The sequence below is a fragment of the Ceratotherium simum genome, chromosome 38 (genome assembly GCF_057802395.1).
Source record: "Ceratotherium simum simum isolate JZ-2026a chromosome 38, ASM5780239v1, whole genome shotgun sequence".
In the NCBI taxonomy this organism is placed as follows: Eukaryota; Metazoa; Chordata; class Mammalia; order Perissodactyla; family Rhinocerotidae; genus Ceratotherium; species Ceratotherium simum.
In genome coordinates this window covers 26,506,327-26,533,488 of record NC_141937.1, presented here as the reverse complement: position 1 = coordinate 26,533,488, position 27,162 = coordinate 26,506,327, and the positions used below count along the sequence as shown (strand labels likewise).

At 41.3% G+C, this 27,162-nt stretch overlaps 2 protein-coding genes across 8 annotated transcripts in view; one reads left to right on the top strand and one right to left on the bottom strand.

Annotated features, from left to right (window-relative positions):
* KATNA1 (katanin catalytic subunit A1) overlaps positions 1 to 4,604 on the top strand; it is a 35,553-nt gene extending 30,949 nt beyond the window's left edge. For all 4 annotated transcript variants that reach the window (XM_004440941.3, XM_087425225.1, XM_087425224.1 and 1 more), the window contains 4 exons: positions 790 to 916; positions 1,462 to 1,596; positions 2,308 to 2,434; positions 4,249 to 4,604. In XM_004440941.3, the coding sequence (XP_004440998.1) occupies positions 790 to 916; positions 1,462 to 1,596; positions 2,308 to 2,434; positions 4,249 to 4,447 (588 nt within the window). In that variant the 3' untranslated portion in view covers positions 4,448 to 4,604. The remainder of the gene's footprint in view (positions 1 to 789; positions 917 to 1,461; positions 1,597 to 2,307; positions 2,435 to 4,248) is intronic.
* Positions 4,605 to 5,747: 1,143 nt separating this feature from the next.
* On the bottom strand, positions 5,748 to 25,956 carry GINM1 (glycosylated integral membrane protein 1). 4 transcript variants are annotated; one of them, XM_087425229.1, is made up of 8 exons: positions 25,826 to 25,956; positions 21,354 to 21,413; positions 20,813 to 20,909; positions 13,649 to 13,800; positions 12,940 to 13,096; positions 11,983 to 12,116; positions 10,458 to 10,621; positions 5,748 to 6,739 (listed from the first exon to the last, which is right to left on the bottom strand). In XM_087425229.1, the coding sequence occupies exons 1-8, from the start codon at positions 25,943 to 25,945 to the stop codon at positions 6,628 to 6,630; spliced, it is 996 nt and encodes a 331-aa protein (XP_087281355.1). In that variant the 5' UTR covers positions 25,946 to 25,956; the 3' UTR covers positions 5,748 to 6,627. The 4 variants fall into 4 exon arrangements, with proteins under 4 accessions (XP_087281355.1, XP_087281356.1, XP_087281353.1 ...); XM_087425230.1 differs by having other exon boundaries at positions 11,983 to 12,113; XM_087425227.1 differs by lacking the exon at positions 25,826 to 25,956 and adding an exon at positions 24,361 to 25,406 and having other exon boundaries at positions 11,983 to 12,113.
* Positions 25,957 to 27,162: the final 1,206 nt, after the last annotated feature.

The window sequence follows — 27,162 nt, the reverse complement described above, 5'->3', positions numbered from 1 at the left end:
ACCACATAGATGAACCTTGAAAACATTATGCTGTGTGAAGGAAGCCAAACACAAAGGCCACATATTATATGATTCCATTTATTGGAAAGGTCCAGAATAGGCAAATCCATAGAGACAGATAATAGATTAGTGATTGCGGGGGGCTGAGGGGAAGGAAGTATGGGTTGTTTTTGGGGCAGTGAAAATCTTCTGGAATTTGATAGTGGTGATGGTTGCACAACATTGTGAATATACTAAATACTGAGTTGTACACTTTAAAATGGTTTAAGTGGTGAATTTTATCTAAAAAAACTTGGACCATATAAATTGACTCTTCTAATTGACTACTTAAGAGAATAAAAATACACTTGTATTAGTCAAATGAAAAAGAATTGCAATTTAATTAGAATTTCTCAGAGGGAAATTCTCTGTGATTTTATTTAAGGTAGTGTTTTTTTTTAACCAAATTTGTTCTAGAACTTTAGAACACTTACCAGTATCTGTAAATGTTTTCCCACCGTAGTTATCTATATCATTGTATTGTACAGGATAAGCCTGTATTTGTCACTCATAAATATACAGCCAGTTATAGTATTGAATGGCACAAAAAATTGCCATTTAATGTCTAAGTATATGATAAGTCTATATTAGAAGCTGTATTTTAGCTGTTCCAGTTCTGTCGTCCCCAATATTAGGGCAAGAGGGAGAGATGCACAATGTGGCAAGCTCCTCAACTATTTTCTAATTGCTAAACTGTAGACTATTTTTAAATGAAATAAAAATCGGGTGTTGCATGGTTTCTTCCTTTAGGCTCGATTTTATTCTCCAGCCACCATATTTATTGATGAGATAGATTCCATTTGTAGTCGCAGAGGGACTTCTGAAGAGCACGAAGCAAGCAGAAGGGTGAAGGCCGAGCTGCTGGTTCAAATGGATGGTATGCATGTACATTTGCATGAATTGACGTGGGGAGGCAGGTTGTGCAGTGTCTCCAGCTCCAGTGGATCAAGCTCTTCTCATAGTGCTCACCCACACAACTCAAGATGACTAGAGGGGGCTGGCAAGTAGGTCCTGGAGATTGATAGCAGTTCAATGGGTACTGACAGTGGTGACAGGCCAGAAATAATAACTATTAACAGAGCACCCTTTGGTGTATACACTGATCTCTTATTTTTAGCCATGAAATTGAAATAAATGCAGATAAATTGGCCTTAAGGATATATATGCTTTTGCAAATTGAAAAAAATTGGTATGTAGTTGAGCTGAGCTGGTCTTTGATTAAATCTATTTGAGTCATATTTTTGGCATACTACAAAAACTCACTTTTCTTAGACTACAAATTTATATAAGTTACCAATTAGCTTTATAAGTCTTAAGTAGGCTTGAAGATTGTATTACCTTGTAATGTGCTGAGTATTTGATGATCTTTAAGTAACTAATGTGACTTAATGTCTTTTTACTCTTTCCTTACCCTTCTTTTAGGTGTTGGAGGTGCTTCTGAAAATGATGACCCTTCCAAAATGGTCATGGTTCTGGCAGCTACTAATTTTCCCTGGGATATTGATGAGGCTTTAAGACGACGTCTTGAAAAAAGAATCTATATTCCATTACCGTCAGGTATCTTCATTTGAATCTTGTCAGAAAGCTCATGTTAACTATTAGGTAGTTTTACATAGAGATTTGAAAATTTGGTATTAACTTTTTTTTTTTTTTTATGATTTTATTTATTTATTTTTTCCCCCCAAAGCCCCAGTAGATAGTTGTATGTCATAGCTGCACATCCTTCTAGTTGCTGTATGTGGGACGTGGCCTCAGCATGGCCGGAGAAGCGGTGTGTCGGTGCGCGCCCGGGATTGAACCCGGGCCGCCAGCAGCGGAGCTCACGCACTTAACCGCTAAGCCACGGGGCCGGCCCCATTAACTTTCCTTTAAGAGACAAATGTAGGATGTGTTTATATTAACTGGCTTGGCTATATCTAGAACCTGAAAGCCTTGATACTAAGAAATTTAAAATTCAGTAAAGAATGGCTCTTAAATTTTTAAGCAAATGAGGTCTAAGAATTGGAAAACAATTTCTCACACAAAAAATAATACACTGGGGCTGGCCCAGTGGCATGGTCTGCTTTGGCAGCCTGGGTTCGTGGGTTCGGATCTCAGGCTTGGACCTACACACCACTTACCAAGCCATGCTGTGGCGGCATCCCATATACAAAATACAGGAGGATGGGCACAGATGTTAGCTCAGGGACAATCTTCCTCACACAAAAAAATAATAATAATACTGTTTATCTTGAAAGGTTACATTTTTACATTTGTCTCTACCATTAGCAAAAGGCAGGGAGGAGCTGTTACGAATAAGTCTGCGTGAGCTGGAATTGGCTGATGACGTTGACCTTGCAAGTATAGCAGAAAACATGGAAGGTTATTCAGGTGCGGACATTACCAACGTGTGCAGGTATGAATTAATTTGGAAGGATAGGTTTTTGTGGGTATAAACTTCTATTGTGAAGTGTTTATGCTGGATTAAGACAGATGAAGAAGAAAGACTCCCATTATAGTCTGTAGTCAGAGACATATATTTTGGTATTAAGTTAGTGTTAGCAGGTGCTGGTAAAATATTTGGGTATCTTGCATGTTAGTGAAGAGTGCAGTTCATTTGAAAGCCACATGTGTAAGAAGCTAATGTTAGAACAATTGGTGTAAAACAAAAAATCAGTAATTGTCTTGGGTTAAAATAATTGTTGGTCCATTTGTTCAATATACTGTTATGTAGGAAATACAATTGTGAAATAGATTTGGCATACCCGAGGAGAGTACAGTCTCATTTTCAGTGAAAGTGTCCTGAACGTGACAGAACAGCAGTAAAAAGAAAAATGACTGTCTCTAATCCAGCTGATTCAAGTAGGTTTTGTCCTCTTCTGAGTACTAACTTGGATCTTATTAGCAAGGTGCTTGACGGCACTAGTTTCCTCATCTCTAAAGTCAGCACGTCACGCAGGGTGGTTGTGAGGATTCATGATAACTGTGTGTGTAGATAAAGCAGCTCTGTGTTGCTGGCCTTTGCATAAATGGTGGCTGCTGTTAAGGATGAAACTGGGTGAAGGGGAAAAGGTACTTGCATCTGAAGTTTCTCCTTTTTTTTTTTTTTTTTATTGCAGTAACATTGGTTTATAACATTGCAAAAATTTCAGGTGTACATCATTGTACTTCTATTTCTGCATGGACTACATCATGTTCACCACCAAAATACTAATTACAACCCATCACCACACACATGTACCGAATTATCCCTTTCACCCTCCCCCCTCCCCCCTTCCCCTCTGGTAACCACCAATCCAATCTCTGTCCCTATGTGTTTGTTTATTGTTGTTATTATCTACTACTTAATGAAGGAAATCATACGGTATTTGGCCTTCTCCCTCTGACTTATTTCACTTAGTTTCTCCTTTTTTAAAAAAACAAGTGCCAAATACAGAGAGGGCAAGGAGAAACCTAACTTGATCATTGAGCTTTTCCCACACATGTAGAAAATACTTAATTTTCTAGCTAACAGGTTCTTTCCTGTCACTGTGATGCTTAACCTTTATTTTATTGGACACTTACAATGAAATTCAATTGCTAGCTTCTTTAATACTCTTTTACTTTTTCTTGGGCTTTATGCCCAGTATCAGTTATTTAAATTGATTAGCATCCTTATTTTATCATGGAAGATTCAACTGCTAAAAAACAACTCAGAACAGGGCTTGTATTCTGATACAAGATTCTAGGCAGTACTACGCATATGTATATATCATAATTACACAATGTTATAACACACTGAAAACATTTTTTTTTATGGCCTGTGGGCTGGCTGCCCATTTTTGTAAAGTTTTATTGGAATCGGGGCTGAGGTTATGGTTTGGCATACAAGCACAGGGTCAGATCTTGTTTTATTAAAAAGTCTGACATTTTGTTTGTCATTGATTTTTTGCATTAATCTTATTTGTGTGGTTTTTTTAAAAATATTTTTTATTGATATCTTAGTTTATAACGTTGTGAAATTTTAGTTGTACATTATTGTTTGTGAGTCACCATATAAATGCCTCCCTTCAGCCCTTGTGCCCAACCCCCAACCCCCTTGCCCCTGGTAACCACCAAACAGTTCTCTCTCTCCTTGTGTTGGTTTATATTCCACATGAGTGAAATTATGCGGTATGAAAACATTTTCTATTCACAGGTTTTCTTTCAATCGAAATATCACTTTGTGTTTTTTTTTAATTTAAAACCTAGGGATGCATCCTTGATGGCAATGAGAAGGCGTATTGAAGGCCTGACCCCAGAAGAAATCCGAAATCTTTCCAGAGAAGAAATGCACATGCCTACCACTATGGAGGATTTTGAAATGGCTTTAAAAAAGGTTTCTAAGTCAGTATCTGCTGCAGACATTGAAAGATACGAGAAATGGATATTTGAGTTTGGATCATGCTAAATTCTCACATGTAAGCTGTGAGAAACCTGCCTTAAGCATCTGAACAATAATTAAATGTAGTACTTCATTGCACCAAGTATCCTTTTTTAAACTTTCATAATGGTAAGATTAAAAAACACCCTTGATTCTGAATAAAAGACAGTTTTTCAAAGCTGCAGACAGATTTGTCTTTCGAAGCTGCAGACAGATTTGTCTTTCGAATTACCTGATTTCTTTCACTGACCACAAATGTTGCAGCACAACTGCTGTTACTTGGCTTCGAAAACTGTCTTGATGTGCACTTCTAAGTAGTACAGCATCTTCTCCTCCACTGTCTGCGGCTCCTCTTCCTTCTAGGGAATAAGACTGGCTCTAGCTCCTTGGGTGCCAGTGAATAACTGGAAATTCTGGAACATTGTTACACAAGTAGCCAGTTGAAGCATGAACCAGGCATGCTTGGTGTTACGGTAGCTTCTGTCCTCTTCCTGGGAGAGCTTTAAAGATCCTTCATTTTACTGTGCATTTAAAAGGAGAAGTATATATATTTATATCCAACCTTGCCAGACTTTATTCTGCTGACATCAGAGGCTGCACTGTAGGCAAGTAGATACTTCTAAGCCTGTGCTGCTCACTGTACTCTAATGAAACTCATTAAGTCTGTCACTCACAGATACTTAGCATAATTAAAATAATAGTTAATGGTGTAAGTAAAAGTTAATAAATGAAATAAAAGTGAAAGGTATAAAATTTTAGGTAAGATTTCCATTTATGATTACATATAAAAAAATAACTTATTGTATCATCCCAACCATAGAACAGAGCCTCAAGGAGACTGCATGCCTTGCCATAGTCCCAGGTCTCAGTGGTGAGGAGAGAAGGCAGGACAGGGATCTGCTGCCTGCAAAGCCTACACCCTCCAACTGGCCATGTGGCCTCCTACACTGAGAGTAGACTCCTCAGTAGACTCTGCAGGCTTGTGCCTAGTGGATGAAATAAGACCCTGTCATCCTTCTGAGTTACAACTGGTGATTGCTAGCAACTTAGTGAGGAAAGACGTGGAGAAATAAAGTGTAACTAGCTGGGTGACTTTGATTGTAAACTGCAGAAGAATTATTCTTCTATAATACATTTACAGAGACAGTACACTTCATAGAGCTGTTACTCCTTATTAAAGGCAGCTAGGCAAAATGAACCATCACTCCTTCACTACTACCTGTCATCCTTCCCCCCCCACAAACACACGTATCTGTTTAGCCTAAATCTAAGGCGGTTTTAAAAACCAGTCATTACTTTCTTGGATAATGTGTTTAAAATGATGAGATACAATCAAAAAATTTTTTTAATCAAACAATAGAAAACATCTATCACATGGAGTAAAGATAAGTATTATATGTACTAGGGCACACTGCAAAATTTATGTCAATATGGGTGATGGTTAAAAAAAGGAAGACCAAATGCTGTTGTATGGTAACCAGCACCACACTTAGAACCACAGAGCGAAGGCACGTTCTGCTTCCGTGACACTGATGGACTCAGGCAGTGTGTGTGACAGGAGCTATTCTACCCAAGTAATTCTCACGTGGGCACTTTTTATACCAAAAAGACTGTACTTTTTTCCTCAAAAAAGTTTATTTTAGAGTGAGAACATGTCACTACTATTTTTAAATCCTGGTGCATTCAAGGTAAGTAGTCTTGGTACAGGATACAGCCAAATCATGATACCCTTCAGTGACTTTATACTGAGTCGCATACTTAATATAAAGGCACATTTTACTGAATAAAAAAATAAGTGTTAAGTTCTTGAGCTTTTAAATTAGAATTTCATAAAGTGCTTTTCTTAAAGTCTTATATATTATAGTAATTAAGTGGATATAATTTCCTTAACAAAGGCACCTTGAAAAGTATTGGCACATGGCGTTTTGTCTTGCCTTTTTTTTTTTTCTTTTTGGTAATTTCAAAGTTTCTTCACTTGTCTTCTCTTCTACTTCATTTAAATTTTCCTTAACAATTCATCATCTGAATAGCCAGCCCTGTTATATAATAAGGTGAACTTTAACTTGTCGCTTTAAGGGTCAAGTTTTAGGAGTTCAGCAATTTCTCTAGTGTATAAAGTGATTCTTAATGATTTAAAGAAAATTATATTCAAGTGGCAAATTTAGAGCCAATAGACTAATTCAGAGTCCATGATTTGAGATGGTGTTTTAAACACATGTTTTATCTCCAAGGTTTTCTGCTGTTTTCTCCGGACCATCTGGATGTAAGTTGATAGCTGTCACAGATATAACATTCACTTTATCCAACTGAAGAATTCCTCTGAAATACAAAAATTAAAATTAAATATTTCCTCTGTCTATAGTTTGGTAGTAAGATAGGGCTACTTCAAGGTTATAAGTAAATATACCTGGGGTTAGGTGCTTTTGCTTCATTTTATTTAGTTTATAATTGTTATACAAACTCTCTGAGTCCAAAGTTCACTTTAACCAAACTAACAGAGAGAATAAAAAGGTGTAAGAAGGGGCCGGCCCCGTGGCTTAGCGGTTAAGTGCGTGCTCTCCACTGCTGGCGGCCCGGGTTCGGATCCCAGGCGTGCACTGACGCACCGCTTCTCCGGCCATGCTGAGGCCGCGTCCCACATACAGCGGCTAGAAGGATGTGCAGCTATGACATACAACTATCTACTGGGGCTTTGGGGGAAAAATAAAAAAATTAAAAAAAAAAAAAAAAAAGTGTAAGAGGAAGTTCCTCATTTGGTACTGTAGGGAAGGAGAGGACTGGGCAGACAGAGCCCTAGATTTGCACAAGTTGGGCAAAAAGACTGGGCCGCAGCAGCTTTCTAAAGTGCTCCCCCTGGAATGCAACCTGACATCTTTAGACAGCATCTCTCCTTTGTTACTCAAGTACCTGACCAGGGAGGAGATCTTTGGATTGGATCCAAGACCTAGTATTGCAAATTCAACGTCATCCCAATCAAAACGTCAACAGAGGTTAGCTGTTGATAGAACTGAACAAGCTGATCCTCAAGTTCACAAGGGAGAAACTGCAAGAACAGCTGTGACCTTTTTTTTTAAAAAAGAACAATGGAAAGAAGAGACAGTTGCCCTAACCAGCTATCAAAGGTTTTATTAAAAGATTATAGTTAAAACCATGCTACTGGCACAAGAATGAACAAACAGATCAATCGAAGAAGCGAGTCCAGAAACAAAACTAATGTATACGGGGATTTAGTTCAGAACAGGGTAACATTCCAAGTCAATGGGCAAATTACTAATCGAAAAAGGGCCTCTGTTTGGAAAACAAAATCAGAACTCTAAGTCAAACTATACACAAAAGTGATGGTAAAAAATAAGTTTTAAGAAAACATGTGATTTTAAGATGGGAAAGATCTACTTAAGAAAAATTAGTAACCCGAGAAGCCATAGAGGAAAAGCAGGAATTACTCTGACCCCAAGTTTGAAACTTCTGTATGATATGGAATACCATAAAGAAGAGCAAAAGACAAATCGTAGTCTGAGATTAAAAAAATATGTCTGCAATACATATTACATATCGATAACAAAGGAGCTCCCACATATTGACGATTACAAAAGGCAATACAACTGATAAATGGGCAAAGGCTATAAATAGGCATGTCACAGGAGAAATATATACAGCCAATTGTCACAAAGATGCTAGACAGCTAGACCTAGGCTAGCAAAGATGCTAGTAAGAAAATGCAAATTAGAGTGAGATTACATTCCTGTCCACAGTAGCAAAAACAAAAAGGATTGCTATCAGGTTGTTGAGGAGATGTTAAATATATGTACCCTTTGACCCAGTAATTTCACTTTTAGGAATCTATTCTGCATAAATACACATGTGCAAAAAGATACATGTACATTTAAGAACGTCCACCAGAGCATTATTGGAAATAACATGAAATTGGAAATTACCTAAATGTCTAATGGAGGAATGGCTATATTATGGCATCTCCATGCTGTGGAACGCTATGCAGCCATAAAGAGAGTAAGTCAGCCTATATGTGTACTGATAGGAGAAGATCTTAAGCCCCTGGTTCCTAAACTGCACTGAGACTCTGGAGTGGCACAGCCGACTCACAGAGGACCACAGACTATTGTCCGTGCAATACCAGCTAGAGGGCAGTTCACGGCTTCAACATTAGACTGCTCTCCACGTTCCTTCCAATGAAGTCGTATCTTTGCAAAGCTGGATTTTTGGCAGTTACTGTGATAAAAAGCAAATGCTGTACAAAAACTAATACTGAACAGGAAATGAAGGTGGAGGTGTCGATCTGACTCCAAGATAAGATGTAGTGCCCTGTACCCACGCACATCCCATTAGTAAGTTAAGAACTAAATAAAATTATTTTTTCTTTCCTTTTTTTCTTCTGGCCTAGGTAAGGGCACCAGGAAGAATTACTGGCACACTAAGGGTGCTATGAACCAAGAAAGGTTGGGAACCTTTGTCAAAAGTGAATAAATCTGAGGGACAGTTAAGAGCCTAGGCTGATGATTACAATGACCTAGTCTACATTTATATCAATACCAGAATCTAGATAAAAGATGCACACCCAAACAGTTAACAGTGATTACCTCTAGAACAAGAATTGAACAGGGGAGTGAAGAGAGACCTTAACTTCACAGCTCTCTACACTGCTGTACTGACGAAATCGGTCCACAAAGTATCCTCACTGATAAAGTGTACTGCAAGTTTGGTGTTTAATTTTACATTGCATCTTTTCTCACAGAGGAACCCATGGCAAATAAAATTCACAACACTGTTTTCTATGCAGCTTTGCATAATAAAGTTCAAAAAAAGTTCTGAGCTTCCTGGCAGACAAAGGAAAAAGGAAGAAACTTAAGTTCCAGAATTGTCACTATTGGAAAGAGATGGGAAATGCGACTTCTGCGGAAGAAACCCAGACTCAGTGGGAGGGGCACTAGGACCTCTCAGCTCTGCAGGAGCTCTCCTTGCGCGTGGCTTTGCCCTTTGGCAGCCCTTGCAGGGAGGCACAAGCTCACTGTCACGATGAGGAGGGGAGTTCTGCAGGCCTCCGGACAAGCAGGCAGAAGAGCGAATGTCTCCACTGGGCCTGTTCCTGTGAACCCTGCGGTCTTTCCAGCACAGCACGACGTTCCGGCTAAGCCAGAAATCGTGGTCCCCTCCCTTCTGCTGATGCTTACTGCTACTAAGACAACTAAAAAGACTTATGGTTTAACGTGTGAAAAGGCTAACAATAAATTCATTTTAAAATTTATAAAATAATTTCTTATGGCTTAAAAAAAAATCAAGCTATACAGGATAAAAAGAAAAAGCCAGTCTCTCCACCCCTGCTCACGCCCACTCATTCGAGATCACTCATTTTGTCACTCCAGGAATTTTCTGTGCATCAATGTACATATAACACTTCTGTTTTACCCCAATGTGATCACACTGTTAGGCAGTTCTTTTCCCGTCTAATAGAGTTTGGATGTCTCTCCACCTCAGTGTGCGTACTACTTCCTTACAAGCTGCACAGGATCCTAGTGCCTGTTGAACCACCAGGCAGTTAAGCCCCCGCTGACAAACAATTCCGAGGTCTCCTCTCTCGCTTCTGTTTTCTGTTACAAGCAGTACCACAGTGAAGATCCTCCTAGTCTTCTAAAATTAACTTCACTTTAAACTGACACTCTGGGGTTGACAATACATAGTGAAGCCTCTCGTTGTGTCTCTCGCTTATTACACACATTCATTTTCCATTATAGATCACTGGTTCCTTTCTTCCTCTGATAGACTTCTAAGTTCTTGGAGAGTAGAGTTTGTCTTAACTCATATTTGAATCCCCAAGACAAGTGTCTTGATCGTAATAGATATCCAAGAAATTTTAATTTTGCTAAAGTTGGAAGATGACCTAGGAAAAAAAGGAGACATTATTTTCCCTCCCACTTGTCTTATCCTTCTTAATTTTTATATTTTCTACTCTAACATATAGGAAACAACTCAATTTTTAATCATTAACAATACTCATGTTGTTCCAAAAATAATAAATACTTACTTGTATTCACAAACTGGGAAAAGCACCTTTAAGATGGTTATTACCACAGCTGCTCCTATAATTCCAATCACCATGACGTTCAAAAACATAAAGAATACTGGGAAAACACTGCTCCAGAACCTACACAGATCTTTTCTGAACTTTTCCATCCACTGACACATCACCTAAAAAAAGGAGTTTTGATTAGACATGAAAGTTCCATTTGAGCTCTAAGAAACTTTAAAAATTATGTTCTAGTTCTGAGGTGATAATATATATTTTGATGGTAGTAGTGGTTCCATGGGTGTCTATACTTGTCAAAACTTATCCAACTCTATATTTTAAATAGTACATTTTAAAATGTACCTCAATAAATTTATAATTTTAAAAATTAAATTCTACGAACACAGGCACAGAAATGTTACTGTCCTTTACAATTATTTATACTGTTGTCTAACTACAAATCAAGTGCAAATAATTGCTAATTAACAAGAAATTAGGCTAGTCCATTTACACAAAATGGACTAGAGTCGACCACGTGTTTCCAATAGTTAGAGGACAAGGGAAGGAGAGAAAGACACACATATTAGTAGACACTGTGTACAAAACGTATTTCTATCCTTAGAGAAGAAACCAAGGCACGCATTGCACGGACTTGAAAGACAGTCTGTTCTTGGGCTGACTTGCTCTGAGGGAGGAGAGCAGACAGGGTGAGGGTGCTACAGCTCAGGCAGCAAGAAGTGACCCAGGTGTCTCCAGCAACCCAAAACAAGCGATCCCAATCTTCAGTGAGAACTTCTTCAAAGAGTCACCTCTGGACTCCTGGGAGACTAACCACAGACCTTGCTCATTTCAATGGAAATTATTGTGAGTAAGGGGACTACCTAATATCTACGGAGATATCAGGATACTCTCTCTGAACCCTGAATATCTTCCCAGCCAGCTGTATAATCGCATTAGTAACACATGAATACTTGAGAGGTGCCAATGCAATTGACGTGTGTACCCGTCTTATTTAATCCTTATACAACCACATGAGGTGGGCACTACCTTACAGATTAAGAGGGTGTCCCATTGTACAGATAAAGAAACTGAGGTTAGAGAGGCTAGGAACTCAGGATCACACAACTAGTAAGTGGCAGAACCAGGATTCAAACTTAGGAAGTCTGACTCCGGAAAGTACACTCTTAACCAAGTGTGCTCAGTCACCATACAAGGTCCTGGAAGCACCACGCACGTGTGTGCAAAAGGTAGGAGTCCCGGAATAAACAAATGCGGAAATGAGAAAAACTGTGGAACTAACAATCCCAAACAAAATGAAATCCAGTGCCTTGAGAATCAGTATCTGACTATATTCTTATTAAATGAAACTTGGAAAGGAAAATAGGAATAACTAAAAATATTATATTAAAACAGTGATGAGTCCATCATTAACAATGTTTCATACTTCTAATCCTTGTGGTTTCCACTTCATTTTAAATGCCATTTTCTTCATCATAACCATAAACCCTTGTACTATATAGATAATCCCAAATACCTGCGTTACCTTATAGGAAGATGGAGGCTCTGCTCTGAGAGGAGTCTCAGGTAATTTGCCAGGCAGAGCATCTTCATCTATGGTGGTTTCCACACTCCTGATGGGATACTGGCTGGTGGTCTGCAATGAACTAACACTTTCTACTGAGGAGGAAGAGCCAAGTTACCAAAACGCTAGGTGCATGCTGGGGTCTCGCCTACTAGTCCTAAGATTACTATAACAAAAACACCTAGGGTAATAAGAACACATATTTTGCCATGGGAGAAAAAAATAACATATGTGATTGTTCAGATTTAAATGCAAGAAAGGAGCCATAAACTAAGACAATTATAACAGAGCTACAGCAGTTATGATGCTAGCACATAGAAAGTCAGATTTTTACAAGTTCTATGTTTCAGTGGAAAAAATTGAATACTTCTGCCTCTAAATAAAGTTAAATGAATGATATTCTTATTACATATTTTGTGATGATTACCCCGAGGAAGAGTAGATAATTACAGGAAAATGTCATTATGCAATCAGCATGGGTCACATTTTATTAAGACTCAAAATAGACTCCTAAAGTCCTTAAACGGACATATCAAGTAATACATGTTATAAAGCATTTTTGAAAGAAGCTTACTTCCAAACATATTAACTATGATTAAAAAGCTACGAACTAGGGGCCGGCCCAGTGGTGCAAGCAGTTAAGTGTGCGCACTCCGCTGCAGCAGCCCGGAGTTTGCCAGTTCGGATCCCGGGCACGCACTGACGCACTGCTTGTCAAGCCATGCTGTGGCGGCGTCCCATATAAAGCAGAGGAAGATGGGCACGGATGTTAGCTCAGGGCCAGTCTTCCTCAGAAAAAGAGGAGGATTGGCATTAGATGTTAGCTCAGGCCTGATCTTCCTCATTAAAAAAAAAAAAAAACCTATGAACTAAAGAAATAATGTCCTTAATAGTTTAAAAAATGGTCTCTTAAAGTACCTTTTTTGGAGAGGTTAGGAAGGGTAAATAAAACGTCATTGTCTCGGGAAATAGAGTACAGCATGCTTTCTTCCAAAGGTAGGGTGTAGTTTGTATGTCTGAGTACTCCCTGGTTCTTAACTAAAATATCAATTTCAGTAACATCCTTTTGTTGAGCCTATGAAAAAAGTAAACAATCACTATTTAAAATAGCGGCACAACTCCACGAGAATTTGAAATTGAATTTTCCTCCCTGATTTCTGTAACTAAAAAACATGTCCTGTTCACATGATTCCTCTTTATTTCCCCAGACTTTGAGGCATTTAATTTGCATCTTTAATAATATTTCTGTGTGCGGTAGCACTCATGATCATAAGCTTGCTCTCAGTTCCATTTCATTTACTTAGAGGGACTCAGCCAGGGGAAACGGTAGCAGAGCCACAAACCAAACTCATTCTCTTCACTTGCTTGCTCTGTTTAATGAAGTTCATAATATTTTAAAGTTTTATAAACATTTATATGATCAGTTTTTTAAAAATTAAGACTTCAAATGCTAAACAAGTAAAGGCTAAAACAACTACAAAATTCTAAATGATTGGCTACAGGCAACATTAGGGTACCTTTCTTCCTTATCAAATCAGAAATAAGTAGGAAAATAATTGTACACACGCACAATACTGAGCACAAATCTTTACAATGTAATTCCCAGTTAACAAGCACACTATCTTACTTGTTTCCCGTCAATCTCTACCACCTCTTCCTGAATGACAATTAGTTGCAAACTGGAACCAGACGTCATGGGCCACTCGTGAACCAAAATCCTCACACTGACAATTCCAAAATAATCTTTTTCCTCCAAATTTTCCAGATTTTCATTCTTCACTATAAAAAAAAGTAGTGACAGCTTTGAACAAAAAATGCCACCCAATCTGTTACTGAATTTGATTATTTTGATGACATTTACATGGAACAAGACAGTTGTACATCAATTTCTTTGCCTTTTTTTTTTTTTTTTTTGTGAGGAAGATCAGCCCTGAGCTAACATCTGCCAGTCCTCCTCGTTTTGCTGAGGAAGACTGGCCCTGGGCTAACATCCGTGCCCATCTTCCTCTACTTTTATATGGGACGCCGCCACAACATGGCCTGACAAGCGGTGCGTCGGTGCACGCCCGGGATCCGAACCTGCAAACGCCGGGCCACCAAGAAGCAGAGTGCGCGGACTTAACCACAGAGCCACCAGGCCGGTCCCTCTTTGCCTTTCTTCATCTCTGACCTCATCAATGTTTCAGATTTGTAAAAACAAAGACAAATCCTCAAAATGCTCATAGTCATTTGAAAAGGGAAAAATGCTTCATGGTCTTTAGATTTTGTACAAAACAGCACAGTAGCACCACTTTTCTATTCTTTCACATAGGTTGTCAGTGAGGGACGAACGTGGCATAACTGTTTACAGAATTACAAAGCAGGCCAGAAGACACAGCCAATTCCACATTTTAGCAAAGCAAGCACCTTTATCCATCCATTCCTTCATTCACAGAATCCAGCAACAGAAGGAGCCCAAGCAGTAAGAACACTGAGTTTTTGCTCAATCCTTTCCCCCATAAGTGACTTGTTACTGTTGGAGAGGGTGGGAAAGCGGAAGAGGGTGGATGATGGGGTAGGACGAGCTACTGGCCGTGTTCCTCTCTAGCCAAGAACCCCCTCCCAAAGCAGATGGAGGTGTGGCATAGCAGCTACAGCTGGTTGATGCAGCCAGTGGCTACTCTGCTAAGGCAAAAAGCGCTAGAGAAAAAGACAAATAAGCATAAACCAATGATTCTGCTGCAAAAGGAGTGTTTAGTTTCTGTCCAACTGTTATCGTCTGAGGATTATTTGCCAAAAAGGAACCCAGATGGATATTGTGCATGCAGACCCAGCTGTGTAAACAGGGCAATTCCCTTTATCTGGAATGTTCTCTACTACTCACTCTCCCTCTATCCATTTTTAACAAACTCCTACTTAGGTAGTTCTAGCTACCATACCCCTACAATGCTGAGACCATGACTTTCTTTTAAAAGCACTAACTTTCCTGCAGTGTAGCTCTTCATTTATAAACCCGTCTCCTCAACTAGGCTGAGTTCCTTGAGAGTATGCATCTAGTTTATTGTTCTATAGCTTGGTTAAGCACTGATTCCATCCAGAATTATAAACACATAATTTAAAATAAATATACCATCATAACTTATCAATAATGTTCACATACCTGGTCTAGTGGTTCTAAATCCTAACTATGCATCAGAATCAACTGGGGAACAGTCCAGATGCCAGAGCCTCACCCTGATCTTCATAAATCAAAATCTCGGGGGGGTTAGACTAACATTTGTACATTTTTAAGCAGGTACAGACATTTCTATTGAGAACCAAGAGACCTAACCTTTTAGCTCAATCTAAGTCTTTACAAAACTGTTTGTCCCTGACTTCTCTGTTTCTGTTAATAAATCCACCCTTCTCCAAGCTACCAAGGACATAAGTCACTAGGTTACCTCTGACTTCTTTACCCTCATCCTCTGTATCCAGTCAGGTGCTTCCTCTGGGGCATTCCAGCTCCTAAGTATCTCTTATATATGTCCTTTCCATCTCCTGCCTACCTCCCACCCAATACCTAGTCCATTAACTACTTACTATTGCAACCTAACAATCCTCCCCCTTTTTTTTTTTAATTTTATTTATTTTATTTTTTCCCCCCAAAACCCCAGTAGATAGTTGTATGTCATAGCTGCACATCCTTCTAGTTGCTGTATGTGGGATGCGGCCTCAGCATGGCCAGACAAGCGGTGCGTCGGTGCGCGCCCGGGATCCGAACCCAGGCCGCCAGCAGCGGAGCTCACGCACTTAACCGCTAAGCCACGGGGCCGGCCCAATCCTCCCCTTCTTTAATCCCTCCCCCACCTTCAACCACACAACAGTGCCCCAGTAATCTCACTCACACACCTTCAGTGGCAGCCCTATGACTTTTGGTAGTTCTCTGAATGGTCCTTCTTAGGCTCCTGATGATGGCACTGTCGCTCCTCTCTCGAGTCTGCCTAACCTCCCTCACATCCTCTAAGGCTCATAACTAAAACTTTCCCCTCTCATGAGCCCTCTCAGGGTTTTCACTGACTGTGTACCCATCGGTATCCCTCACAGAACAGTAGGCTCCTTGTCAGCATGTCCGCCTGCCCAAAGGCTAGTGCACTGGGGCACAAGAGAAAATGCAGTCACAGAAATACATCAAAGTGCTGACTCCGAAGCCCCCAAATCTGGTACCTCTGCTGTAGAGTAAAATTAAATCAAAAACAACGAAAGCCCTTTACATTCTGACTTTCCCTACGGTGGAAGGCAGCTTTCAAAAGTGGCTCTCAGTGACCCTTGCCCCCTGGCATTCATGCCCTTGTGTAATTCCCTCTTCCTGAGTGTGGGCTGGACCTCATGACTGTTTCTAACAAACAGAACACAGCAAAAGGGACGGAATGGCACTTCTGTGATTAGATTACATAAGATTGTGACTTCTGTCTTGCTGGTACTCTCTCTCTTGCTGGCAGTCTCATCCTCTCGCTGATAAAGCCAGCCGCCACATTGTGCGATGCACTACAGAGAGGCCCAGGTGGGAGGAAACAAGGAAGGCCTCCACCCAGCATCCTGTGAGGAACGGAGGCCTCAGTCCAACAGTTCACAAGGAACCGGACCCTGTCAACAACCACACAAGTGAGCTAGGAAGCAGAGCTTTCCCAGCTGAGCCTTAAGATGACTGTGTCCTTGCGAGAGAGCCAGAGCCAGGGCACCCAGCTAAGCCACGCTCAGATTCTTGACCTACAGGAACTATGAGATAGCACTGTTAGAGGCTACTAAGTTTGGGGTTAAGTTGGTACCCAGCAATAAATAACTAGTACACTTACCAAAGAAGAAATTTTTTAAAAGAATTAAGGAAAGAAGACTTTTCGTTACTGTTACATTTAATGTTTTGAAAATTCCTGTAACTGATAAGATGGGCATTTACTTCAGCTATCAAAGAAATAAACTCTGGGCAACAACTAGGATGACCAGAATGATGACTGTAACAAATGGAGCAGCCAGGCTGCACTCCATGTCAAACTGCTAATGAATACAGCATCGACGGAATTATTATGTAAACCAGTAACTGCACTTCTGTTCCTAGCTATGATGGATTAGCTTGTAGTACACCAGCTCTCTCACTGAGAACTACTAGAAAAGATGTAAAAAAATAAACACACACACACACACTCAAAACCCACACCTGTCTAGAGGCATAAGAGCTAAAAAACAGGCAACACCCCACAAGGCACCTGCCAATTCCCAAGGTGAAGAGGTAGAGAAGCTGGAAAGCTGAGGTGAAAACAATGACTACGAGGCAGAGAAGCTAAACAGAGCTTTTATCAGCCTCATGCAGCTGCGGGTAAAATTCAGTTTAGGGCACAAAGGTATCCAGGATCCTAGACAAGATCCTAGAGAAGAGGGAAGCATCAAGTAAGCCAACAGTCAATGCAGTTCCCCCACCGAAACAACCGCTGATTGGTAAGTGGGCTGGGCTAAGAAACTGTGCATAGACCTAGGATACTAAGAAGTTAAGCTGAACTTCTGACAGACTCATGATGGTGGGGAGTTTGGGGCCCCCAAACCGGAGGGGCCCTGGTAAACACCCCAAGTTTTCACTTGGGACCTATGAAGAGCCACATCTGAGGAATGACAGTGAATGAGAAATAGACCCAGCCTCCCAAAGACAGAGTCCAGCCTTCAACCAGCTCAACCCTTGATTTAACAATGAAGGCGCTCTGTGCCTTATTATCATGATCCCCAGGGACTAAAGCAAATCCTCTTTGGAGGAGTATAATATCATCCAGAGCCTTTACAATTTTTCATATACAATATCAAAAATAATAATACACAGGAGGAGAAGGATCAAGAGAAAAAAATAGATCCAGAAGGGTTCAAGAAATTGAGTGGGCAGACATGAACTTTAAAGTTACTGCAAGTAATAGGTTCAAGAAAATAGATGATAAAATGGAGAATTTCACCAGATAACTGTAAGCTATTAACAACAACAACAAAAAAGAAATGGAAATCCTAGAACTAAAGTCCAATAAATGAAATTTACTCAATTGGACATAGGTGATGAATTTGTGTGCTGCAAGGATGGATAGAAAAAAACAGAAAAGAGCATAAAATACATACGGAACGTTGTGAAAGGGTCAAACGTATGTGTAAATGAAAACCAAGAAGAGAATAAGAGAGGATGGGGAAGTTGCATTTGTTGAAAAGATAATGGCCAAAAATTTCCCAAAACAGACAAGAGACATCAAGTCACAAATTAAGAACCCCACACCTAGGCACATCATAATAAAACTACTGAAAAACAAAGACAGAGAAAACACCTCAAAAGCAACCAGAAAAAACCCAGAAAAATAATATACTATCCTTAATGGGGCAATCAGACCTACACTGATTCTCAATAGAAACTACAGAAGTGAGACGACAATGGAACCAGTCTTAAAGTGCTATTTTCACATCCAGTAGAAATATCCTCCTAAAAGGAAGGCAAAGTAAAGATGTTTTCAGACAAACAAAAGCTCATATAATTCATTGCTAACAAATCTGCACTACAAAAATCTAAGGGGAATTCTTTAGGCAGAGGGAATATGACCCAAGGGGAACACAGATATTCAGGAAGGAATGAAGAACAATGGAAAGGGTAACTGTGAGGGTCAACAAACATAAATATGGGCCTACAGAAAACAGGAAGAATAATTATGCTGCACGGGGCTTAAGAACACAAAAAGTTAAAATGCACGACAATAACAACACAGAAGCAGAAAGGGAACAAATGGAGTTGAAGTGTTCTAAGGTTCTTGCATTATTTGGGAAATGATGAAAGTACTAGTTTATTGATTGCCAGGGTAACCATTAAAAGAATAGTAAAATCACATAAGAACCAACAAGATAGAGGGGAACGATGAAACAAAAAATAAATAACTGAGAAGAGGGCAAAAAGGAGAAGAGAAAGGAACATCAAAGAGGTTGGACCCAAATAGGAGACAAACAAAATGAAGATCTAAATCCAAATATATCAGTTATCACATTAACATAAATAAATTGATAAATAAATGGTGGTCTCGTGATTAAGATTCGGCGCTCTCACCACCATGGCATGGGTTCGTTTCCTAGTCAGGGACGCACACCACCTGCCTGTTGGTTGTCACACTGTGGTGGCTGCACGTGGCTGAGATGCTGAAAGCTGTGCCACCAGTATTTCAGATACCAGCAGGGTCACCCATGGTGGACAGGTTTCAGCAGAGCTTCTAGACTAAGACAGACTAGGAGGAAGGACCTGGCCACTCGCTTCTGAAAAAACTGGCCGTGAAAACCCCGTGAACAGCAGTGGAACACTGTCTGATGTAGCACCAGAAGGTGAGAGGATGGGGTAAAAGGACCTGGCAGGGTCCTGCTCTGCTGTCCACAGGGTCACTAGGAATCAGAATCAACTTGAAGGCACTAACAAAAAAAATAAATTAAAATTCCAATTAAAAGACAGATTGATAGACTGAATTAAAAAAAAAAAACCCACAAGTATATGCTGTTTATAAGAGATTCATTTTAATTATAAGGATCAAGAAAGACTGAAAGAAAATGGAAAGATACCATGTTAACAATTCACCCCCCCTCCCCTCTGCCTGGCCAAAAAGCAGTTATTGCTAAAATAATACAGATAAAGCTGATTTTAAGGCAAGAACTTCACTAGCGATAAAGAAGGACATATTATAATGATAAAAGACTTGATCCACCAGGAAGACACAGCAGCTCTAAATCTGTATGGATTTAGTTATGTTGTGTCAAAATATATAAAGAAAAAATTGACAAAACTGAAAAAATAAATCTACATAGTGAAGATTTCAACACGCCATTCTCAGTAATTGATAGAGCAAGCAAGCAATCAGCAATTCCATAAAAGATTGAAGACGGTCACTAAACGTGACCTGACATACACAGAGCATCATATCCTACTAATTACATAATGTACTTTCTTTTCAAGCACACACAGAAAGAAACATCTACTAAAACTGCCCTCATGCCATAAAGCAAGTCTCTAATTTAAAGGGTTAAAATTATACAGAGTATTTCTCTGATGACAGAGGTGGAATCAGTAAAAAAAGAGTCTCAAAATGTTTGGAATTAAGCAACATACTTCTAAATGGCCCAAAGGGCAAGGACCCATCACCACAAATAAGTAGAAAACACTCATGAACCGAACGACAATGAAAATATACAACAAATCAAGTGCAGAATACAAGTGCTTAGAGAAAAATTTACTGCCTTAAATGCATATACTAAAATAGGTAATAAGAATACTATACATATTTCTCATTTTCTTTATTTCATTCAAATAATACGGTACATTCCAATATAACATATTTGCTTGTCTTTAAACAACTCAAGATTTTAAAAGGTTAAAAAGAAAAATGTTATGCAGACATAAGGATGGAAGACACTGAAAACTAGAGAATCAGACAGACAACTCACTTTTCTCTTTATTTTGTATAATTGTGATAAGCACTCCTCTGAGATTTTGCCTTTTGCTTGTATATCTCCATTTACTACCACTATGCACATTCTTACATTGATATCAACCTAGAAGAAATGCAGTTCCGAATAACACCAATCTCATGCAAAAGAAAATGTGACTATGCGAGGAATAATCAATGTAAAGTAGGAATAGAGTTTTAAACATATTAGCGTTATTATATACTCCAGTAATGACATATATTAATTTAAAATGAAAATAGAGACCATCAAAGAATCGTGTTTCACTAATTTAGTAGTATTAAAAACAGAACAATTATGGAAATAATTTAGCAGTACTCACCTATCAAAGTCTGGCAGCTGACTCGGGTTACCCCACTATTTACAGGGAGGTCATTTACATAGACCTGTCCACTCTCATAGGTTATGTTAAGAACAACCTTAAAATAAAGCAGCATATACATTAATTCCAATGGTTCATAAATGATGACAAACTCTTCATGTCAAAAATACATTATATAACTAAATTAGATGTGTAGGTAAAAATAAAATAGGCTGCATAAGACTTAGTTAAGTGATATATTAAAAACATAATCAAGAGCCAGCCTTGACGGCCTAGTGGTTAAAGTTCGGCACTCTCACCACTTTGGCGGCCCGGGTTCATTTCCTGGTCATGGAACACCACTCCCGTCTGTCAGTTGCCATGCTGTGGTGGCAGCTCACATAGAAGAACTAGAAGGACTTACAACTAGGATATACAACCATGCACTGGGGCTTTGGGGAGGGGAAAAAAAAAAAGGAAGATTGGCAACAGATGTTAGCTCAAGACGAACCTTTGCCTGCAAAAAAAAAGAAAAACAAAATATAATCAAAAGGAGACAAACCTGTTCTTTAGATACCTCTCCATCATCTTTCAGGGTAGTTACATTAATTCTGATGCTATCCTGCAAAACAAACATTATATAAATTGGATAGCTACGCATTTCACAAACTGAGAATAAGAATAACTCAGTTCTTTTTCTTTTCCTCCATTTATTGTATAATCACTTATGACAACATTAAAAGAATACTTTTAAAAACCATCATTTCAGGCTGGCCTGGTGGCGCAAGTGGTTAAGTGCACGCGCTTTGCTGCGGCGGCCCGGGGTTCGCTGGTTCGGATCCCAGGCGTGCACCGACACACCACTTGTCAAGCCATGCTGTGGCGGCATCCCATATAAAGTGGAGGAAGATGGGCACAGATGTTAGCCCAGGGCCAGTCTTCCTCAGCAAAAAGAGAGGAGGATTGGCAGATGTTAGCACAGGGCTGATCTCCTCACAAAAAAAAAAAAAACCATCATTTCCATTTTTACAGCCTTTTTTATGCTCTTATTCACAATTCCAATTTTTCATAATCTATATACTTTTTCCATTTAATTATGAAATATATCACAAATATCAGCATAATATGCAAATATAGAGTTTAAAAGAAAAGATTAATATTCATGTACCTACTACCTAGATTAAAAACTAGAAGATCATCCACACTTAAAAGTCTCCTGCCTGATCCTCTGTCAGATTCCCTATATTGTCTTCCATGTTAATCATTTCTTGCTTTTCTTTATAGTTTTACTACCTGTGTATCTCTCTCTACAGTATGTTTAGTTTTATCTGTTTCTGAGCTTTCGTAAGTGGAATAACATTGTGTGTATTCTGCTGGAACTTCTTTTATTTAAAATTGTTGATGCATGCAGCTGAGAACATTTATTTACAATGCTGTGTAATATTCCATCAGATGATTACCAATTTACTTATTTCCCCCACCATCAATGGACATTTGAGTTCTTTCCAACTTTTTTTTCATAAACAAAGTTTCTCTAACTCTTCTTAAATGTGTCCCCTAGTACCCGTGGACAAATATGTGCAGTGCACAGTTTTAGTGCCTCTCAAAGTATGCCAAAAGCAGTCTACTCAAATATTTAAATTTATTAATGACATGCTTTACACAGAAAAGAAAGCACTATTCTAAGTGTTCAGGGTCACAGGAACTACAATTTGTCATTTGTAAATCAAATTCTTTCCTAAATTTATTCACAGACAGACACTGTTATCCTAGAATAAAAAAAATACTCCTCTCATAATATTGTATATCAACTATACTTCAATTTAAAAAAAATAGGGGGGCCAGCCCGGTGGCGCAGCAGTTAAGTGGGCGCACTCCGCTTTGGCGGCCTGGGCTGCACTGACACACCGCTTGTCAAGCCATGCTGTGGCAGCATCCCATATAAAGCAGAGGAAGATGGGCACGGACGTTAGCCCAGGGCCAACCTTCCTCAGCAAAAAGAGGAGGATTGGCATCGGATGTTAGCTCAGGGCTAGTCCTCCTCACACACACACAAAAAAACCTCTTCTCAAATACTTTTTCCTTGGGGTATTCTTAACTTTGAAAATAGGAAAATTATTCATAAACATCAAAATAACATACAAGTGTATTTCTTGGCACCGTGAGTAACCCCAACATTTTATATATTTCTAACAAACGAGAGAATAAGACTGAGGTGATTGTATGAGGTTGGCTTGATTCCAGGGACAACTCACAGGACAGGATTCTAAGGTGGAAGGCCCATCCCATACATTTAGGCTGACTGTGGTACACTTCCCAACTCCCATAGCCGCCTAGGAGGCTTTCAGACTAGTGACTCCTCAGAACCAGTCCCACTTTCTCCTGGCTCCCCTAATCTAGAATCAAGCATGGGCTAGATGAGAATACACTCATCTCTAGAACAAACCAACATTCAATGAGCAAGCCATCAGGTTGGTCACTGTATTGTTTTGCGTCCAAATTCCAGCCAAGAACTCCCCTTTTCAAACCAGAGGATCTGTTAACTGTAGACTGTTGTTCTTCGAACAGCCCAGAGATAACCCTCCAATGACGGTGTTGTAAGAAACCTTTTTATAGCTTCTGCCTTTCGGCAGTGAACACACACTACACTGTTAGTAATTTACTGCACTTCATCTATCACTTGCCTAGTAGAATATGGAGTTTGTAAAAGACAGTCAATAGACACTAGGACACTGTCACTTCCCAGAGAACCAAATTCAATTAAATTCTTCTTGGTCCTTCTGAATGATCTCATTTCAGAGGAGACTCTCTCATCCCTTAATGCCTCCTGACCCAGCGTTTGGAGCCAGGTCACATTTCTTGCTCTTCCCGAGAGCCTCTGACTGAACTGGAAGTTCAGGCTTGTGAGCCAGGGCACAGATACTTAGCGAGTGGGTGGAGGAACTGAAGTTTCTCCCTGCCCATTTTTAATCCTTCCACTAAATTCCTTCCCTCACAAGATGCCCATGTGGGAAACAATGGCTTCCTAAGGATAAAGGTAAGAGATAGCTGGTTTAAAATAAATGAGTAAGTCTGAGGGTAATATATGGAATAAATATTCACACATACAAGAAAACGTGTCCTGTGGATGCCTCTCTTTGGTGACCAAGTTATTTCAACGTTAGAAGAATGTACTCTAAAAATTTTTATTATTTCGCAATCTCTGTAACCTCAATTTCTGACAACTGCATATGTAAAGAAAACAGAAAAACGCTTACAATCCAATAAATCTGAGTCACTGAGAGGATACAGGGAGAATTTTCCTGACTTCAACCAGTTTTCTAACATTTAGATCAGGCTGGATACAAATCTGGACAGGTGAACAGATATGCAATAAAGTATAGTAAACTGTAAACGGTAGTCTAAGTTTGTACTATTCAATATGGTACCCCCTAACCACATGCAGCTATTTACATTTAAATTAATTAGAAAATGTAAAAAATTCAGTTCCTCAGTCGCACTGGCCACCGTTCAAGCGCTCAGTACCCACAGGAGTCTAGTGGCTACTGCAATGGAGAGAGCAGACACACCGTCACTGCACGCAGGTGCACTGGACCACACTCATCTAACACGGGTGACCACCGGAGAGTTCTTTCAGATGTTCTCTCCATGCCAAAACTTCCATGAAACACTGAAAAATATTTAGACCAAGAGGCTTCAGCTTCCCACATACACATTTCCAAGGAATGAGATTCTCCTTTTAGCTGCTCAACATTCATTCAATCTACACAATTCTGAATTTAGATCTGGACTTTCCAAAAATGGAATGAAGGCCTAGAAGGGAGAACCGAAATGATGAACTAAGAGCCCACAGTACGGAACCTGCAGTCAAAATGCATTTTTCCCAGATTACAGGGACAGGCTCAAAGGTCTTGTGGATTCACAGGCGACTAGGATGAATCTTTAAAATCTGGAAAAAGGGAAAGCGACGTCTTTCCAAAACTTTAGGAATGACTTCATTTTTATGTGGTCTCTTGGTGTTTGCCTGTCACATTCCTATTTTTGACCAGTCGCAACTGCGGTCCACGTACAATGTCAGACACAAGTGGTTCTCGGGGCTTGCACTGTTGTGGCTTCTTGGAATTGCCCTAGCAGAACTGAAACCCAGACATGCTCGTTACTTTTTTACCCAGGGAGAGCGATGTCCTAACTCCAAAACATCAAAAGTTAACAAGTGACATTTATGGTGTCCGTCACCCCTGAACTTAGAATATTCAAGTCTTGACGAGTAAGAGAAGGAGGACCTATGTCTTTTCTTTTCGTGCTGGGAACACCCGCATTTTAACAGCTTCCAACTTTTGCCTACCACACACCCAGCTGATGAAAGGCGAGTGCGGGTCTAGGTCGGCACGAGTCCACTGCAAAAACGATGAGAACGGCCTCCGTTGAGCACAAGCGGGCAACGGGTCTGACCTCAGCGGCCTCGGCAGCACCTGGAGGGCTCGCTGAGACAGCCGGGCCGCCCCCCGCATCTGAGAGGCGTTTCTGGCGGCCCCAGCGGACGCCGGAGCGACTGTTCCTCCGCGCCAAGATGCACTTCCAACACCCCAAGGGGACCGGGTGCGGTGTCGCGAGCCGCCTGCCCCGCGGCCCCTGCCCCGCGCGCCCGCGGGGCGTCCTCCCGCCGCCGGGCAGACGGGCGGCCCGGGCCCGCGCCCGGAGCAACCTCCGCGCGTCCCGAGCGCGGCCCCCCGCAGCGCCCGCTGTCCGGCCGCCCCGGACGGCGCCATGACGCAGGCCGCCGCTCGCGGCCGCACTCCGACGGCGACTGCCGGGGCCGCGCGGGGCTCACCACACCCCCGACCCCTCAGACGCCCGCCCGCCCCGCGGCCCCGTCTTCTTGGGGGCTCCCCACCCCCCGGAGGCCCGCACCCGGCCGTGGCCCGCGGGCCCGCAGAGGGAGGCGTCGACGGGGACACCGCTGCCCCGCGGCTCCGGCCGGGCCTCCGCGGCGGGTCGGGAGGGGAGCGGAAGACCAGCGCCCGCCGGCCCTACCTGCGGGGCTCCGGACGGCGGCGGCGGCTCAGGGGTGCCCGTCGTCAGCCGCACGGCGGCCGGCAGCGCCGCGAGCAGGAGCAGCCGGAGGGCGAGCGGAGCCCGCGGACGCCCCTCCATCTTGTCAGGCCGGCGGAGGCGGCGGAGGCGGCGCCTGGAGGGCCGGGGCGGGGCCGAGCCGGCTGGAGGGGCGGGGTCTGGACGGGGCCTAGTGCTTAGGGGCGTGGCCTGTGGCGGGGCGGGGCCGAGACGCCTGGGGGCGGGGCCGCAGGGCCGAGCCGTCTGGAGGGGCGGGGCCTGGAGCGGCGGCCCGAGGGGCGGGGCCGGGCGGGGGCGAGCCATCTGGGGGCGGGGCCTGGAGGGGCGGGGCGAGGGCGGGGCAGGCCCGGGAGGGCGCGGGGAGCCGCAGAGGTTTGAAGCTCCGGGGAGAGCGGGCTGTGCACGCGCTTCGCGGCGCAACGTTGAGGGGCGGAGTCAAGTCAGGGGAGGTCTGATTTAGTCCTTGGACCGGCGCTCTGGGTTGGAGAGGGTTTGTCTGTCTGATGGACTGTCTACCGTTTATGCACATAGCTGTGTCTCTGTGTATACATTTACATAGATATCTATACATACGTATAGATTTACGTACATATCCAGAAAATGAAAATAGTGGTAATAAATCAGAACTCTATTGGACGTTAAAAATAAGATATATCACGTTTAGAGGGGAAGTTTTATTAAATCGGTAGTTCTCACCCTTGGCTGCAGCATGGGAATTGCCTGGGCAGTTTTAAAAATTACTGATTCTGGGGTCTTCCGGGGCACCTGAGTTTCTGATTTAATTAGTCTGGGCTGCGGTTCGGACACTCGGTAGTTTTTAAAGTTCCCCAAGTGATTTATTTGTGCCAAAGTTGAGGATCAACCACGCATTACACGTTCAACATTCAGCGGATCACTGGTGGCGGCCTGGAACATTCTCAACTGGAAGGCGGTCCACCTGGGCTCTCGGGGCCATTCTAGTTAGTTTCTTAATCTGCAAAATGAAGATGATAGACTTTTCTTCCCCCTTTCAGCCTTTAAAAATATGTCTATTTTGAACCCCTCTAAAGCAGAGAATGCCAAGAAATTCAGGCGTTTCCGATTAACAGAATTCCATGTTGATTGAGAAGTACTTGGAGACGTTGCCATTCAAGAAGAATAAGAAATATTTAGTTTTTCTGTAAAATAAGGCTTTTGACATGAAAAAGAACACAAATCTCTGTTTCTCTCAGCCTCTCTTCCTCTTTTATCAACCCCTCTCCCCATGCCTGCTTTTTTAGCTAGACTACAAAATCTTTGGCCAAAATCTTTGTGGCATA